The 16,379-nt window shown below is 32.7% G+C and overlaps 1 protein-coding gene across 4 annotated transcripts in view; it reads right to left on the bottom strand.

The window, feature by feature from the left end:
- Glra3 (glycine receptor alpha 3) overlaps positions 1-16,379 on the bottom strand; it is a 155,738-nt gene that overhangs the window by 121,591 nt on the left and 17,768 nt on the right. For all 4 annotated transcript variants that reach the window (XM_023564833.2, XM_063234739.1, XM_013151625.3 and 1 more), the window contains exon 2: positions 453-580. In XM_023564833.2, the coding sequence (XP_023420601.1) occupies positions 453-580 (128 nt within the window). The remainder of the gene's footprint in view (positions 1-452; positions 581-16,379) is intronic.

The following is a 16,379-nucleotide window of genomic DNA, read 5'->3' as shown; positions in this document are numbered from 1 at the left end:
ACACTGGAGGTTTAGCTCAGGGGCAGAGCGCTTGCGTAGCACGTGTTAAGATCTGGCTTCCATTCCAGTACCATAAAAAATAGCAAAAAAGATGACATTGTTTATTACCAGTCCTTAAAGAAGCTTTTTTTTTAACCAACCCTTAAAGAAGTTTGTTGTGGAACAGACAGGAGAAGTTTTTAAAAAGTCGTATACGAACGTGCCTGTTCTTGAAATAAATGGTGAAGTAATAAATATTACAATTATTAGAAAGGGAAAAAATGCTGTTGTTGTAGAGAACATCTTTAAAAAACCTCTGAAGATGAAACTAGATTTCTCCTTCTATACATATGTGACTAACAAAATATTTGAAAGTTGATGGAAATAAATATTAGAATTTCTGGTGGAAAGAGTTTTAAAATGTATCACATTAAACACTTTTTAAACATTATCTGAAGTAGCAGAATAATTACCTTTAAAGTTAGGTCTGATTCTTGCATCATACCCTGATGTCCTCCCCATTAGTTTATCCAGAAAGTCTGAAGGTGACATTGGAGAGCTTCGAGATCTTGCACTGTTCGTTTCTTTTGTGGCAACCAAACTACAGATGAGAACAAAATGACAGTCTTTACAAGCACTATTCTAATAACTGCTTCCTGAAAAAATAAAATTAAAGTGCTACGTCAAAATGTCTTTAAGGATGATGAAAACTTCAAATATTATATAATCACTTTATAACAATTAGACAGATACTGTGTTTCTAGCCAAATTAACAATGTTTCACATCTGTTCAAACAGTTCTTTGAGATGGTATTGTTTCGTGTTAATGCTAGAAACAAGGTCTACCCCAAAGACAGAAGGCTTTCAAAGTCGGTGTTTATTCAAATTTTATACCTATTGAAAAAATTTTAAATATCTGAAGTGTTGGAGGCTTAAGAAAATATGAAAGTCGGCTAGAAAATATACTTGCTACTTTTTTGGAAGGAGAGGAAAATCGTCTTTTAGCTTTTGTGACGGTTTCTCTGCATGAATAAAATGTGCATGCAATGGATTAAAAATAATATTCCTCACTTCAGTTAAAGTGCCTTTAAATTCATTCAGATTTGACTAACGTTCCACTTATTTAAGTACTTCTCATAAAGTCTAGAATCTGTGTGTCAAGATTGAGATGTTAACACACAATGCTTGAGCACCTAGCTGTGATGTTATTAGAATCTGTGTTCCGCTCAGATAAAGTGTTCCTGTATTCTTTGGATTACAGTGTTTTCCTTTTTCTGCAGCCAGTCCTCCTAGAAAACCATGCTGTGACTGCTCTGCTTTCCTACTTCTTTTTTAACTGAATTGAAACACGAAAGTCCTGGGCCTGCTACCTGAGATCTAATGATTTTTTCTCTACATAGAGTTTGCTTACTAGTATAAAGCTGTTTGAGTGTACACATTATTTGAACCTCATATGTTCAAGTCAATATTGCTTCCCTGAGTTTAAACAATTGTCACACTCTCCTGGCTCTGTCACTCAACTTGGTATATTGCTAAACCCTAAATATTTTGGTCACCACTGAAACGTGTCAACATCAAAATATGAAACTGCTTATATTTCTCCTGCCAGAATTTTAGTGGTGAAAATAGGACTTCAGTGATCAACATTCATTTGTCTATCACAAAAATACATGCAGTATACTTTTAAAATTATAATGCAAACATGGTATTTCCAAAAGCACAGTATCATATAACAGTACAGCTAGTGGATCTGTTTGTTGTGGGCACAACCAGACTTACTTCCTCAGTGGCTCTCGTTCTATTTTCTTGCTTTTTCCCCCAAACAAATGCTTCTCCTGTATCTTTTTTTTTTTTTTGGTGATTCTATATTATAAGCTCCTTTAAAAAATTTTTTTATGATTTTCTATTGTTGATTATTACTAACTTCTTAGCCCAAATCCCAGTCATTGTGATTACTTAGAAGTTTGTTCTAATGTAAAATATTCTAATAATAAAGAAAAGAAAAAATAAAAATAACTTTACCACCTCAGTGGTCTCTGGTTTCCTCTCTAGTTTTAGGTAACACTTCTTTTCCTTTACTATAAAGGAAAGTTGGAGCTTTCTAAACCATTTATTTTGTTTGTGAAATCTCTCCTTTCTAGTTATCAGAAGATAAGCTTCTACATTTCCTACAAAGGAACATATCAATTTACCTATAAAGCTCTGGCTCCTCTCATTAAAATAGTAAGTGACTGGACCTGCTGAGCTGTAAGCCTCTCCTTACGGGCTGGATGGAGGAGTTGGTCTGATCAGCCAGCTATGCAGGAAGAAGTATCCAGGTATAGTTGTCCTGATAGACAATGTCATGATGCAGGCAGAAGTTACAGTAACCAGCCACAGAAATGTCTGCAGTCTCCAGAAGCCTGAAGACTTAAAGAATAGACTCTCCCTTGGAGCCTTTGGCGATAAGGAATTATACTTGTTTTTGAGCCCTCAGAGCTAATTTTGAGCCCTGACTTCTTACCTTCCAAACTGTGAAAGAATAAATGCATATTGTTTGGGGGAATATTTGTATAGCATTCATAGGAATGAAGTGCTTATCATCCACTGAGTTTTCAATTTTTGTTACTCTACTTTTCAACCTCAAGATTATTTTTTCATTTATATCATAATTTTTGTTTGTTAATATTTTTTATTTGGTGAGATTTGTTGCACTTTCTTTTTTGTTCTCCTGATGCAGTTTCCTTTACTTCTTTAAATGAGTTTTAAAGAGCTAAATTACTTTCTTGAAATTCTAGTGTCTTTGCTTCCTTGGGTGAGTTTCCATTGGTTGTTTTTCTTTTTGTGAATGGACTATATATTTTTGTTTCTTTATGTACCTCAGAAATTTTATTAAAAATGAGCATTTCAAATTACATGTGGCAACTTTGGAAATTATACCCCTACTATTCCTAGGGATTTTGTTGCTTTATTTTGTAAACTGACTTTTCTGAACCAATTCTGCAAAGTCTGCATTGATTTGCATATGCCATCATAGAAATATCTTCTGACTTTATAGCAGTTATCAATTGAGAAGGAAATATCTTAATGTTTTAGGCTGCAATTCTAGTGCTGCAGTGGGCTCTGTGTTCTTAGTACTTTCAACACTGAATCAGGCTCTTGATAATTTTGTTTATCTCTACTTGCACAGGGCCCAAAGGCCCATCAAAGCTGAGAGGGTCTTCTTAGGTTTTATTGAGTCTGCAACTACCCTTTAGTTAGTTCTTAAAATTGTCACATCAAAATACCAACAATAGTGTGACTTAATAACAATTTTTTCTCTTGATTCTGGAGTCCATGAGTCTGAGACTGACACGTCAGGAGGATTAGTGTCCTGTGGTGACCTCCCCTCTTGGCTGTAGAAGTCCAGCTTTCCATTTCTTCACCTGGTCTTTCCCATCAGTGTGTTTAGCCTCATCTCTCCTTCGTATAAAGTTATCCCTTATGCTAAATTTAAGACCACTTATATGACTTCATTGTACCCTGTTTACCTTACTCTAAATAAAATCACCTATTAATGTATTAGGGTTTAGGACTTCAATATATGAAGTGGGAGCATCCAATTTAGTTGTTCAATCTCTATACATATATTTGGCCTTCTAGATATGTAGGTAATCTTTTGATGTAACTCATAACTTTCACTAAAAACTGGACATTTTAAATCACATCATACCATATCATATCATGAGGCAACTCTGGAAATTATACCCCTACTATTCTGAGAGTTTTAAATTTTATTTTATAAATTGACTTCTCTGAAGCAATTCTGTGAAGTCTAAATTGATAAACCCCATTAACACATATTTCCACTGATTTCCCTTTTAATGTTTTTGGTTAGTCTATGTTTGTTTTCACTAGCATACACTACTTGAAATAATGGTTAAGAAATTTTCTCTAAGTATTTCTGATAGAGTCTTCCAAGAAAAAGGATTTTTCCTTTTTAATAAACTCCATGTTAGTCTAGGTTAAGAAGAGGAAAAAAGCAAGCGAGTAAGCTTCAAACAGTACATGATGTTCTCTAAGAACGATCTTACAACTATCCAAGCTCATCCTTGTACTTGTGGCAGCCAGATTGTTGTTTTGTCCTGCAGTGGAACACAACTGGATTGCAATGTAATCTGAACTATGGGGCGGGCGAAATAGAGTAAACTATAGTGCCGCAACTCCATTGTTCCTACCAAGAATCTGATGTTTTCCTTTACTTATTTTTTGATTTTGTTGTTGTTATTTTGCTTTTCTTTTTCTTTGAGACAGGGTCTCACTATGTAGCCCAGGCTGGCTTCGAACTCACAACTTTCCTTCTACCTCAGTCTCCAAGTGCTGCTGGAATTATGGTCATGCACCACCATGCCTGGTTCAGATGTTTTTTCTTGATTGAATTACTTCATGAATTATTACAAGCTGAAAGTTAATTGCCAGATTTCTGAGAAAGCAGAATTTTCTCAACTATTGCCCATTTCTGCACTGCATGAATGGAGAAAATTTACAGAAGTCCTATCCTCACAATTTTTTCTGTATTGTCCCCAACATTGTCTTCCTAGACTTCTTTTTATATTTGTTTTATTATGCATTTGCTTTAAAGCATCATATTCCTTACAGTAAATAATACCATTCACTCACATGGTACTTCTACCTCTCATAATAGTATTTTGTAGGCTTTTAAAACTACATCCTTTTCATAAATAATGTCAAGATTAGACTATAAAGACAAAAAGGACACAGACGGCAGCTTTTATAAAACCCTAAAATGAAAATTCAAAATTTATTAGTTGAATGAATATCAGTTGAAATTCTATGTGATTATTACTCTGGTGGCAGTAATGAAGCAATAATTTTCTCTCAGGAGAAAAAGAATATATATAACAATATACTGTGTTGCTAATTCATTTCAAATTTTTGTTACTCATTTTTTCACTTATAAGTAATATATAGCATTTTTTTTAAAAAAGACTAAGAAACAAGTAGAACTGAGATTCCCACTGGCTTACAAATATCAACAAAATGAATGTAATTTTAATTTTTAGGGATATCCACACAAAATTTCTGTATTAAACCTTTATATTCATAAGTTTTTATGTTTCAAGAAGTCTTTTCCTAATAGTTTTTCTTGATGAATTTCTAAAACAATTTATTTTTATTATAATTTAATATCAAGTTAAGATGCAATATGGAAACCTAAACATCACATCTTCTCATCTCATGCTAAGAAATCATGTATGAATTGCAGAGTGATACTACTACAGTCTGATGATTGAATCAGAATGATGAATGAAGTATTAAATTTTTGAGTGGTTGCTATAATAGTAGCTCTGAATTATAGCACATTTTGTATAGTTTTTTCTTAATTATGCTCTAAACTCAAGCAAAGATAGAGATTGGAATGATAACGGCATGTGATATTTGTGTTTTCTGTAGTGTGTGTTCATGTTTCTTTGAAACACCTTAAACTCCAGAGATGTGTAGTTAAAGAATAAACATATGGGAAAATATTATTTGGTTAATGTGATGTAATTCTACTGAGAATATTTCTGTATTTTTGATACCATGAAGAGAAAGTAGTAATTATGTGTTGGTTCCAACTATTATATTCCAAGTACACCAAAAATCTGAATAGAGGCAAGGTAATTCACTATTATCACTTGAGATCATTCGTGAGCCTCTGCCACCAAATACAGAAACAAGTTCTTGGTTTCAACCTCTATTATGAAGCCCTCCCTAGTCTCATTAATTATTCTCTTTTAACAACTAAGTAATAAAAACATTATTATTATTAGTCATTTAAATATGACTAATAATTCTCAGTCATTTCTCGATGAGTCTTTCATTGTTATTAACATTTTAGTCATATTTATTTTCATATTTTCAAAACTAGGATTTAGTCTATTACAATAATTGCATTCTGAAATTTGATCTGTTATCAGTCTCAATGAATTCCATTTGAAATACTCTCTTATCTCCAAGTTTATTTGCTTTCAAATATATTATGCAAAGATCATGGCACTTTTCACCAGGGATGGGACTACACAAAACTGCATTTTATAAATGGAAAGAGTGTTATGAGTAGAAGCTCATTCATTTATTTATTCAGCAGTGATTACTGATACATATCAAAGTTTTCAGCATTCCTAGAAGAGTTCTAAGTAGAAAAACATTCACTATACATGTATTTAAAATTTATATGCATATATACATAATTTCAGAAAAGTATGTACACACACAGGCAGTTAATCATTTTAGTGACCAACATACTCTTGAAATAATTTCTATTCAGATATAAATTTTCACTGACTATGCAAGTTAATGATTAAAATAATTTGAAGGAAAGAAAACATGTATTGCATTTACTATTAATTTTTCTTGGAAACTATGTTAGAATTAAAATAATTTTCCATTAGTGAATTTTCTAACAAATATTTTATGCTATTATTTATATAAAGACACAGTACTTGAAAGTTCACAAACTAATGTCTTAAAGACTGACCAAACCAATTAAATATTGGAATAGAACATCAAAATTTATTAAAAATACTTCACAAAAGATCAAGTGAGTTCATCTTTGGAAGTGATTTAGACCACTAAATATAGATGTCTTTATGTGATTTTTAATATTTTTCAAAAGCTGTTTGTGTCTCAAAAATATTCCTAAAGATATGAGAGAAATATGAAATTGTAGGTGGTAAAATTACTTGAGGTTATGGCAAATCTTGGCTGCAAGCTTCTGTACATCTGTTTGCAGCAACTGGTTTCTACTGGGGGAAAGGGTCATCTGGGGGAACAATTCAGTGCAGAGACTCCTGCAGCAGAGAAGGTTTGGAGTATACTAGAGAGTTTACTATGCATTCTAGAGCTCCATTAACCAGTCCTGCAGGGTATACTTTCTTGTGAAAAAAAAAATATATATATTTTTCATTTTAGACTTGCTGTGTTGTAGTAACACAAGCTCCAGATTGATGAATAAGAAATGAAATGGAGTGACGAGCATGCTACCCACTTCATCATGCTTCAATACAGGTAGAGCTAAAGAAACTGGGCCAATTGGGAATATGTAGAATACTCATTTCAAGTATTTCATTCTAAAGTATACTGTATGGAAACAGAATGATTGCAGTGAAGACAGCAGTGAATTAGGTCTTAGTTGACTGTTTGGTATTAATTATTGAAAAGGAAGTCAAAGAGGAAGAATATAAAAAGGCCTATTTTAAAATACCTCTGAAGAGTCAGATATAATTAAAAAGTAATGGGCCACTGGGATCTTGATGATTGCCTCAGTGGGCAATGTGCTAACTGAAATACGATTATTATTTTAAAGTTATCTCATTTCTAATGAGATTAAGAGGGGTTCTTCTTTATTACCTTACCGCCAAACTTTCAGGAGCATTCTAATTACATTGTTTTCCTTTCTGATTTCACTCAGTCTTACAACTTTAATATGATATGAATTACACTGAATACTTAGATTTTACAAACCATGCATCAATTTTCTCTCTCTGAACTATGCTGTTATGTTCAACTACCTCCTTGATGTCTCTATTTAAATATCTGACACTGGTCATATCCAAATTACTCCTGCTCTTTGTAAAGTTAACTTCGATTCTCAGAATAAAATCTCTTGATAACTGTAGACTCTTCTCTTTATTTTACATATCCATCGTTTTTAGGTCTTCTTTATAATTTTATTATAATCCAACCCATTCATCACTGTATTCTTTGTGGCTAATCTGGTTTAATTTTTCTCTAGTCATTTTTGTAGTGTTCATTGATCTTCTAGCTCATTCATCCTCATGACCTACACTGAAGCATCATGTCAGAAATCCTTAACTATCATCTCTGATTTTGCAAATGCTGCTAACATGTCTCAAATATATGCCCTTCATTAAGAGCACTTGTTACAACTGCAATAGTCAGTTTAAAGTTTTTATTAATTAATCTCTATCACTTATGCTATTTTTGGTTTATTATTTAACCAGAAGTCATGACTGTTTCACCGCTTTAAGACCTCAGAAGCAGTTCAGAGCATACATATAACTAAATTTTTGTAATGAATTAAATATAATAAGGGAGTGGTCAAGCATCAGAATAATTCTCATTTAGCCAAGTAATCATGCTTTGAGTACATGCTTAACCTTAGAGAAAGTCCAACATTTCTTTTCTTCTGTCTTCTGCCCAAGTTATTAATGATACTATTGAATAATAAGAAATGACAAAAAAATAAATTTAAAAAGGTACAGAAATCTGAAAGAGGAACTGTAAATCATCAGAGTTTTATGAAAATTATTATTTAATGTTGGAGTTGGAAAGTTTCTAAACAGAAATATTATAATTGTCTTTTTAACCAGGCTTGATATTTCAGTAGTATCGAAATTCAATGTTAGAATAAATAAATACTTAATATGGTTATCTATATGTGTGTCAGCCACTAGCCATGAGTTATATGTCCTTTGAGTAAAACTGTGTTTGTGGACGAGGAGAATATAGGGTCATCTATGGAGGGTAGGATGAGGAAAGAGTATTCAGTCATATACTCAGTAAAATATATGGCAAAGGTTCAGTTAATGTAATCATTTGAGATTTCTTATTTTTAAACTTTATGTCATATATTTTATATACAAAATTATTTTGGGACAAATATCATTTGAAACACTTTCAAAATGCTATGTTTGAAATCCTAGTAATTCATGGTATTTTATATTAGCAATGTTTGAGACAAGTTTTATAGCTTCATTAAAGTTGTTCTCATGGGTAATAGTTTATTTCTTTATAGTTTGATGTCAGTTTGTTTTAGCTGAGAGAAATAAAAGGCTACATACAGCTAATTAACTCACTAATTTGTAGCTTCTTGTACTGATGAAATGACATTTTAAAGAAAATTAAATTAATGTTTCAGAGTACATTGAACTTATTGGAATACACTTAATAGTTTCTATTATGTGATAAGTGTGCAAGATAATAAAACAGAAGGCATCTTGGTACAATGTTTGAGGTTCCAGATAAATAGTTAGCCAGGAGACTTATCTTGCTTTCTTTTCTGGCAGCAACTAATAGGCCAATGGCAAACCAGACATCTTTTCATCAGCATAAAAAGAGACCTAAAAGTGGCACACGTTTTTCACAAATACACTTAATGAAACAAATGATACAGTGAACAGAACACATGTTTAAAAAACTGCCAAATTTTCCTGTCGAAATTTGTCTTTTGCTCTGCTACTATTACTTTTCTTTCAGGGATATTTGAATTAAAATATGGTGAAATGCACTCAAGCTAATTCAGGTAACAGAGACCAGATAGCTAGAGTAATGTGTCTGGAAATTAAGCATAGAAATACAGTGACTCCTTAGTCATATATTAGACCTGACGTCATAGAAGAAAAAACCTGATTGACACATCCCAGTCACTGAATTCAATTTCTGGTTGAAAATGTTTTAGCAAAAGACAGCAACTCAATGTAAAGTTGTAGGGGCAGTGGTTGTTAAGATAGTACTCCAGGATTTCAGACACAAAAAGATTGACTAGACAGATAACAATTTCGAGAATGCACTCTAGGATCTGAGATGCAAAAAAGCACAGGAAATGCAAGAGACTAAGAGTGTGTTAATGGTGTTAGAATGAGAACAGAGAATGTCAACATAATATCAAGTGAGTCTGGAGAGTACTATGGATACCAGATTACTCAGGTTCTTGTAAATCACATTACAGACTTTGGTCTTCCTATCCCTATTTGGAGAAAATGCCAGTTGTTCAGGTGGGAGTTAAGTATGGTATAATAACTTTAAAAGCAGTGGATGGTAGAAGAATCTAAGAGATAAATAACTCATAACACACACAATTTAGCCCTAGTTTGGTACTATTTGTAAAGAAAAATAATTTCTTAATGATGACACTGATAAGTTTTTATTTTCACTGTTATTTTGTTTCTTTGTCTAGCACTGGTAATTTGAACCTAGAACTTTTGTTCTAAGCTATATTGGTAACAATTTTTTAATTTGAGACATAGTCTTGCTAAGTCACTAAGTTTCTCAGGCTGGCCTTGAATTTGCAACCTTGTTGTCTCAGTGTCCCAAAGACCTGTGATTATGCCATGCTTAGTGATTGGACTATTTTTGAAAATCATTACATTTCTTTTTAATTTTTTTTCAGATTTTATTTTTTATTAGTAAAAAGTTGCATTGCATAATGATTACATTATTGTGGGCAGTTGGTACTAAAATATAACATTTTAATTCTTTATTTCATCCCCTTTATTTCTCTTTCCTTCCCCCTCCATCCATCTCTTGACCCTTTCTCATATGAAAAAGTATATCCTAATATTCATCTTTTATATTGGTCTTTGTTTATGTTTTGGGTTTCTCACTTAAGTTTCTTGAAACTCTTCAGGGTGGAGACAAATTTCTGCCCTCTTGAATGTTATTTACCTTAACGACAATAGAATCAAAATTCTTTCCTTAGTCACAATATGTGTTGTTACTTGCAGGTTACTCTCTTTTTGATTATTCACGCTAGAGAAGCTAGAAATTGATTTTCTAAAGACACTAAAGAATCCTGAAGGTTTGTAACAATAAACTTTCTCAAATTATCAACCATTTGAGTCACCTTGGAATTGCATTCTCTTTCTTTTTTTTTAAATTTTATTTAAGGAGAAAAAAAAGCAGAGAAAGGGTATAAGTTATACAGATTTACAGAAAAAAATAAACAGTAGGAAATCACTAGTTAATGGATTACATATTGTCATCTTAGAAATAATTGTTCAAGTCACAAAATTAAAGCTTGTAAAGTGGACATTCCAACAGTGAGACTGCAAACAGTTCTGTTCAAGGATCCAACAAAACTCAGTGATATCATTATTTATCTTATACACTTAAATATACATGCAGTTATATCGTTTAGAGCACTTTCTTTTCCTCTCTTTTGTACAATGACAATTACACATTTTGTGTTTTGTTGCTCCCACAGTTCTTATTACTTTTTTGGAAGGGAGTAGAACCAAATGTGACATAACAGAACAAAGTCAATCAAATCAAAAGGGTGTCCATAATAGATAATGTAAAAGCATAATACAAGGTGATCAACAATGGTTACCATAATGCCTCCCACTATCTCTAATAGATTTGCCTCTATCATCAGTTATAATAAAATTGAACAAAACAGTAAAGAACAAAACTGACAAAACCAAAACATTGGAGACATTATAGGTCTTCAAAAGTAGATAATAGTCAACCAGAATGGGCGTCATAATGAATCTCACTATCTTCACAGCTGTTGCCTAAACTTTCGAACCTGGTACTATCAAGCAAAACAGAATAGTCAAAAACAAGATGGTGAGAGTAATACAGGGCTTTAAATCAAGATAATGGAAAGTCAAAGTGGGTTACTATAATATATCCTGCTATTTTTTATTTATTTTTCCCTTAATTAAAAGGATAAAAATAAAAAAGTAAATAATGAAGTGGAGATTGAGATAAAAGAGGGCATAACAGCAAAACAGCGCAGATCAAAACATAACAATTTGAGCAGAATAGTGTTTCACCACAAGATAATCCTGACATAAAAGTAGTTACCATATTGTCTCTTTCCTTGAAATCTTTGAGTATAACTTCATATACTGTAGCATCAAATATATCAAAACAATGTAAAACCATTTAAGAGAATGACAGCATTACAGGGTATTTAGAATCAACTAACAGAAAATGAACAATGGTTTCTGTATAATCTCCTTGTCTTTAAAAGTTTTTGCTTATACTGTCATACATAATAAAACCCAATAAGATACAACCTGTTTAGACCAATAGAGACAGAAGAACAAAAGCTTGATGAGACTTCAAAACAAGATGATACTAACTCAGTATTACCTATTAAGATGTCATTTTCTCCAAAATAGCTGTTCCTATCATCCAATCTTCTCTGCCTCATTTCTGTTGAGCTCTTTTTCTATCATTAGTTGTCAGTTTGTCTTCTTCATTTTGTTTTCTGCTCCATTCATTGTGGCCTCTCTGCCACTATTTCTGGATTCTTTGTATTTTTCTTTTTTAGAATATCCTGCAGTAGTCTCTGTAGAGTTGAATTGGTGGTTGCATATTCCCCTAGTTCCTCTTTATCCTGGAAGCACCTTGTTTTTCCATCAATTTCCAGGAAAAGTTGTGCAGGATATATCAATCTTGGCTGGAGATTATTATCTTTCAAAGCTTGAATTATTTTCCCCCACGCTCTTCGTGATTTGATGGTTTGTGCAGAGAAATCTGCTGTAATTCTGATGGGTGTTCCCTTGTAAGTGGTCTGTTTCTTGTCTCTGACAGCTTTTAATATTCTGTTCTTGTATTGAATTTCTGGAATTTTTATTATTATATGCCTGGGTGTTGCTCTGTTTGGGTTGTAGATGGCTGGGGTCCTGTATGCTTCATACAACTGAGTATCTTTACCTTTTGCTAAATTAGGAAAATTCTCCTGGATTATTTCTGTGAGCAGCTTTTGTAGTTCATTTGTTTGTGTCCCTACTTCTTTTTTTATGTTCTTAATTCTTAAGTTATGGATCCTCTTATCATCTTCTAGTCTTTGTATTATTTCTGTTTGTTTCTTTGTTACTTTTAAGAAGTTTTTCATTTCATTCTCACATATTACAAATCTGCCCTCCAGTTCAGATAGTCTGTCCTTAGTTTCTTTCAAGCTGTTATGCCAGTTTTTGATAGAGTTTTTAGTTTCCTGGTAATCTCTTTGAACCTGCTTCACGTATTCTATGCTTTCTCTATTTTCTCCATCAAACAATTTTCCCCTCTTTTTCTGTTCTTCCATTCTACCATCTGTTTTTTCTTGGGTGGTGCTTAGCATTTCTCTAGCTCTTTTTCTTATTTTAACATTTTCAATAAATCATTTTTCATAATGTGAGATATTTAGTTTTTAATTATACATTTATAAGAATTAGACTTAAAATTATAAAGTTAATAACTAATGGTGTTGCTCAGTGATAGAGTATTACAATGCAAGGGGTCTTATGTTTAATCTACAGAATTAAAATATAAAACTAAAATTATAAACTTAAATCTATAATTTTATACAAATATATTATTATACTAACAACTGTACATATGAGCCTTCTAGGAAAACTGTGCAACTCCCCATAACAAAAATTATCAAGTTTTTAAAATATTAGACCAAAACAAACAAAAAACATGGAAGACTTATGAAATATAAAATGAATAAATTTCTAAAATAAGTATTGCTTCCAAATTTTACTTCACATAAATAACATATATGTGTATGTATGAATGTTTTATGCATTGCATATTTGTGTACATATTTAAAAATACACGTCTGGAAATACTTAAGACTTTGGAGTCAATGGAGAAAAATGTCAATAAAGTCTCCGTGGCCAATCAATGTACATTATAGTAGAAGACACAGACAACAACCAATGAATAACTTATCCAACTATTTAGATTTGGTTCTAAGTTCTCCAAAGAAATTAGCCAATATTGTAAATATAAGATAAAGGTACAAGTCTTTACAGGGTAGGAAGATGAATAAAGAGTTTCTATGAAATTAGAATGTGAGCTGAACACGGAGTTAAGGGAGGACTCTTTCAGGTAGAAATAATCACTACAACAAATTCAAGATGTAAATGCTCAGCAATCTTCGGAAAACAGTAATACAGCCTAATTACTTATTTTACACCATGAAGAAAAATAAATTCCAAATATTTAAAAAGCAAGTATTTTTAATTTGAATGAAGGTTGAACTGGGAGATAAATGAGTCTATTTTTATTTAATTGTTAAACATTGGACATGACAAAATGCCCTTAAGAATTCTGAAGAAAAAAGTAAAGTGCAAAAGGCTGGGATGGCTGTAACTTGGTAATCAGCTTTGAGGGTGCTCTCAGTTAATAAAACCTTAAACATTCTAGGTAACAAAAAAATTCTGGATGAGGCAAGATGTGATGGTTCACACCTGTAATCAAAGCTAATCCAAGGCAGGAGGATGGGAAGTTCCATGCCACCTTGGGCAACTGTCTCAAAATAATAAATAAAAAGTGGGAGGACACTGTCTCAAAATAATAAATAAAAAGTGTTTGAGGCAGGACACTGTCTCAAAATAATAAATAAGTGTTTGAGAGAAAGCTTGGTGTGAGGAGTTCGGGTCAATCTCTAGTGTCAAAAAAGTTATTTCACTCAGTATTTCTAACCCCTTATTCCAGGCATGAGGTAAATCAAAGGAAAAACAAATAAGCAGTCATAATACAGGATATGGAATAATCACCTCATAAATGCTTTTTGGAGAGCCATTGAGAATATGCTGAAGAAAATAAGGAAGTAACCAAGAAATACAATCATGAAAGGAATTGAGGGCACTTAGAAAATTAACAGTGTAATTTCCTGAGATGAAACCTATGCAGAAGCCTTAAAGAACTTGAAGAAAGCGATTTGTTAGGGAATGCTGTGAGTCTGGGACTATAGAGCAAAGACAAAAAAATTGGAATAATAGTGTGAGAGAAGAATGTATATCAAAGAAACATGTAAGACAGAAACGTTATAAAATTAAATACAAGAAAATGTGAATCAATAATAATATAAAAACATTACTTGGATTTATGGAAATGATCATCAGGGTAAAGAAAACAAAAGCATTTGAAAATGGTTGTTCTAACAAGCACAACCAAATTTGAGAGAAGAACCAAAGACTGCTGTAAACAGAATTAAAATTCCTTCTTCACCATTTATTTTTTAAACCACATGCATATTTTACTTTGAAAAGGATTTCAAAGGAAAGGATTAGAAATATAGAAGAATTTGTTTATTATTTGGTATAAAAGAGAACTTCATAAGCAAAACAGAGTCAAAAAAGAAAGGCTGATTTTATTCAATAACCACACTTACTCATTTTCTTCATTAAATACATATTTTTTTAAAGTATAGAATTTCAGACACAACTCTTCTGGGATCTGAATTCTGCAATAAACAAAATGAGCCTCTACTGCATGGATTTTGTATTGTAGCAGAATGAAATAAAAAGAACTAAAAGCATGACAAATTATAAGTTAAATATGTAGGTTATGTTGGAAAAAATGTGAGAGAAGAACAGAACAAAGGACAATCAAGAGTGATGGGATATAGGAAATGTATTATATTTTTAAATGGAGCAGTTAGGATGAGCCTTATTAGAAAAATGGTATTTTATCTAGGCATTGAAAGATATTAGAGAATTGACCACATGAATACCCGAGAGAGAAGTACTTATTCCAGGCATATGAATATGTTAGCCATAAATTTCTATGCTCAGTGCATGCCTGAATACTCACCAGATAGAAAGAATTTATGAGACTTGAACAAAGAAGGAAGTGGGTACTGGGAAAGCAGATCAAATAGTTAAATGCTGCACCAAAGCATGTGGTGACATACTTGGTTTTTACTCAGCGTGATGGAAGATTTTAAGGCATTGAGAAGACATGTGACATGACACACTTTTCATCTGTAAAGAATTATGTTGGCTGACTGGTGAAGTGTACTCAGTTATGTGGTGTTTAACAGCAGGGAGATAGTCTGTGAAATGCATCATCGAGCCATGTCATAGGCTGCACTTACACAAACTTAAATGGTACAGCCTATTTCTCCCAGGCTACAAAGAGTCACTGCACTGAATACATGGACAGTTGTAGCAATGGTAAGTATTTGCATCCCCAAACATGTCTAAATACAAAAAAGGTGTGGTAAAAATGAAATATAAAAGTTTAAAAACAACGTACACCTGGATGGGGCTTTGGAGTTTGCAGGATTGGAAGTTGTTCTAGATAAGACAGTGCTAGCATTAAATCTGTATGCTCAGAGCATAATCTATCCTTTAAACCTGAGAAGATACCCTGATACCCTTCCTCAGACTCCAGACTCACAAAAGTAACTGCATACTTAGAATCTTATCAGTGAGCGTTGTCAAAATACACATATCCTGCCACAAACTATATGGTATTAAGTCTTAGAATAGATCAGGTCATGAAAAGACAATTGAATTAGACAACAGAAAAAGACAATTACAATGGAAAACAGATAAAGAAATAGAAAAGAAATTAGCAAAGCCCATGGGAAAGCGCAATAAATCAGACAGGAGGAAAACCAGTGGACTGTGGGGTCCAGGAAACCAGTCACAGTACGTATATCATCAAAGGGGTTGATGAGCCACTCACTCACGGATGGGTCAGATAAGATGAGGACCTAGAACCATTTCATTTTGCAGTGTAGATATCAATAATGGATGCATATCTCCACACTTGGGAGGTTGAGGCTGGAGGCTTGCATAAGTTTGAGGCCATCCTGGGCTACAAAGTGAGTTCAAGTCAACAGGACTACACAGTAAGACTCTGACTCAGTAAGACACAGACACACATAAGCACACACACACACACAC

This window comes from Cavia porcellus, unplaced genomic scaffold (genome assembly GCF_034190915.1).
Source record: "Cavia porcellus strain 051 isolate PalLab524CR breed Dunkin Hartley unplaced genomic scaffold, mCavPor4.1 scaffold_24, whole genome shotgun sequence".
Lineage (NCBI taxonomy): Eukaryota > Metazoa > Chordata > Mammalia > Rodentia > Caviidae > Cavia > Cavia porcellus.
The sequence above is the reverse complement of the archived record's forward strand: the minus strand, read 5'-3'. Positions and strand labels throughout refer to the sequence as shown.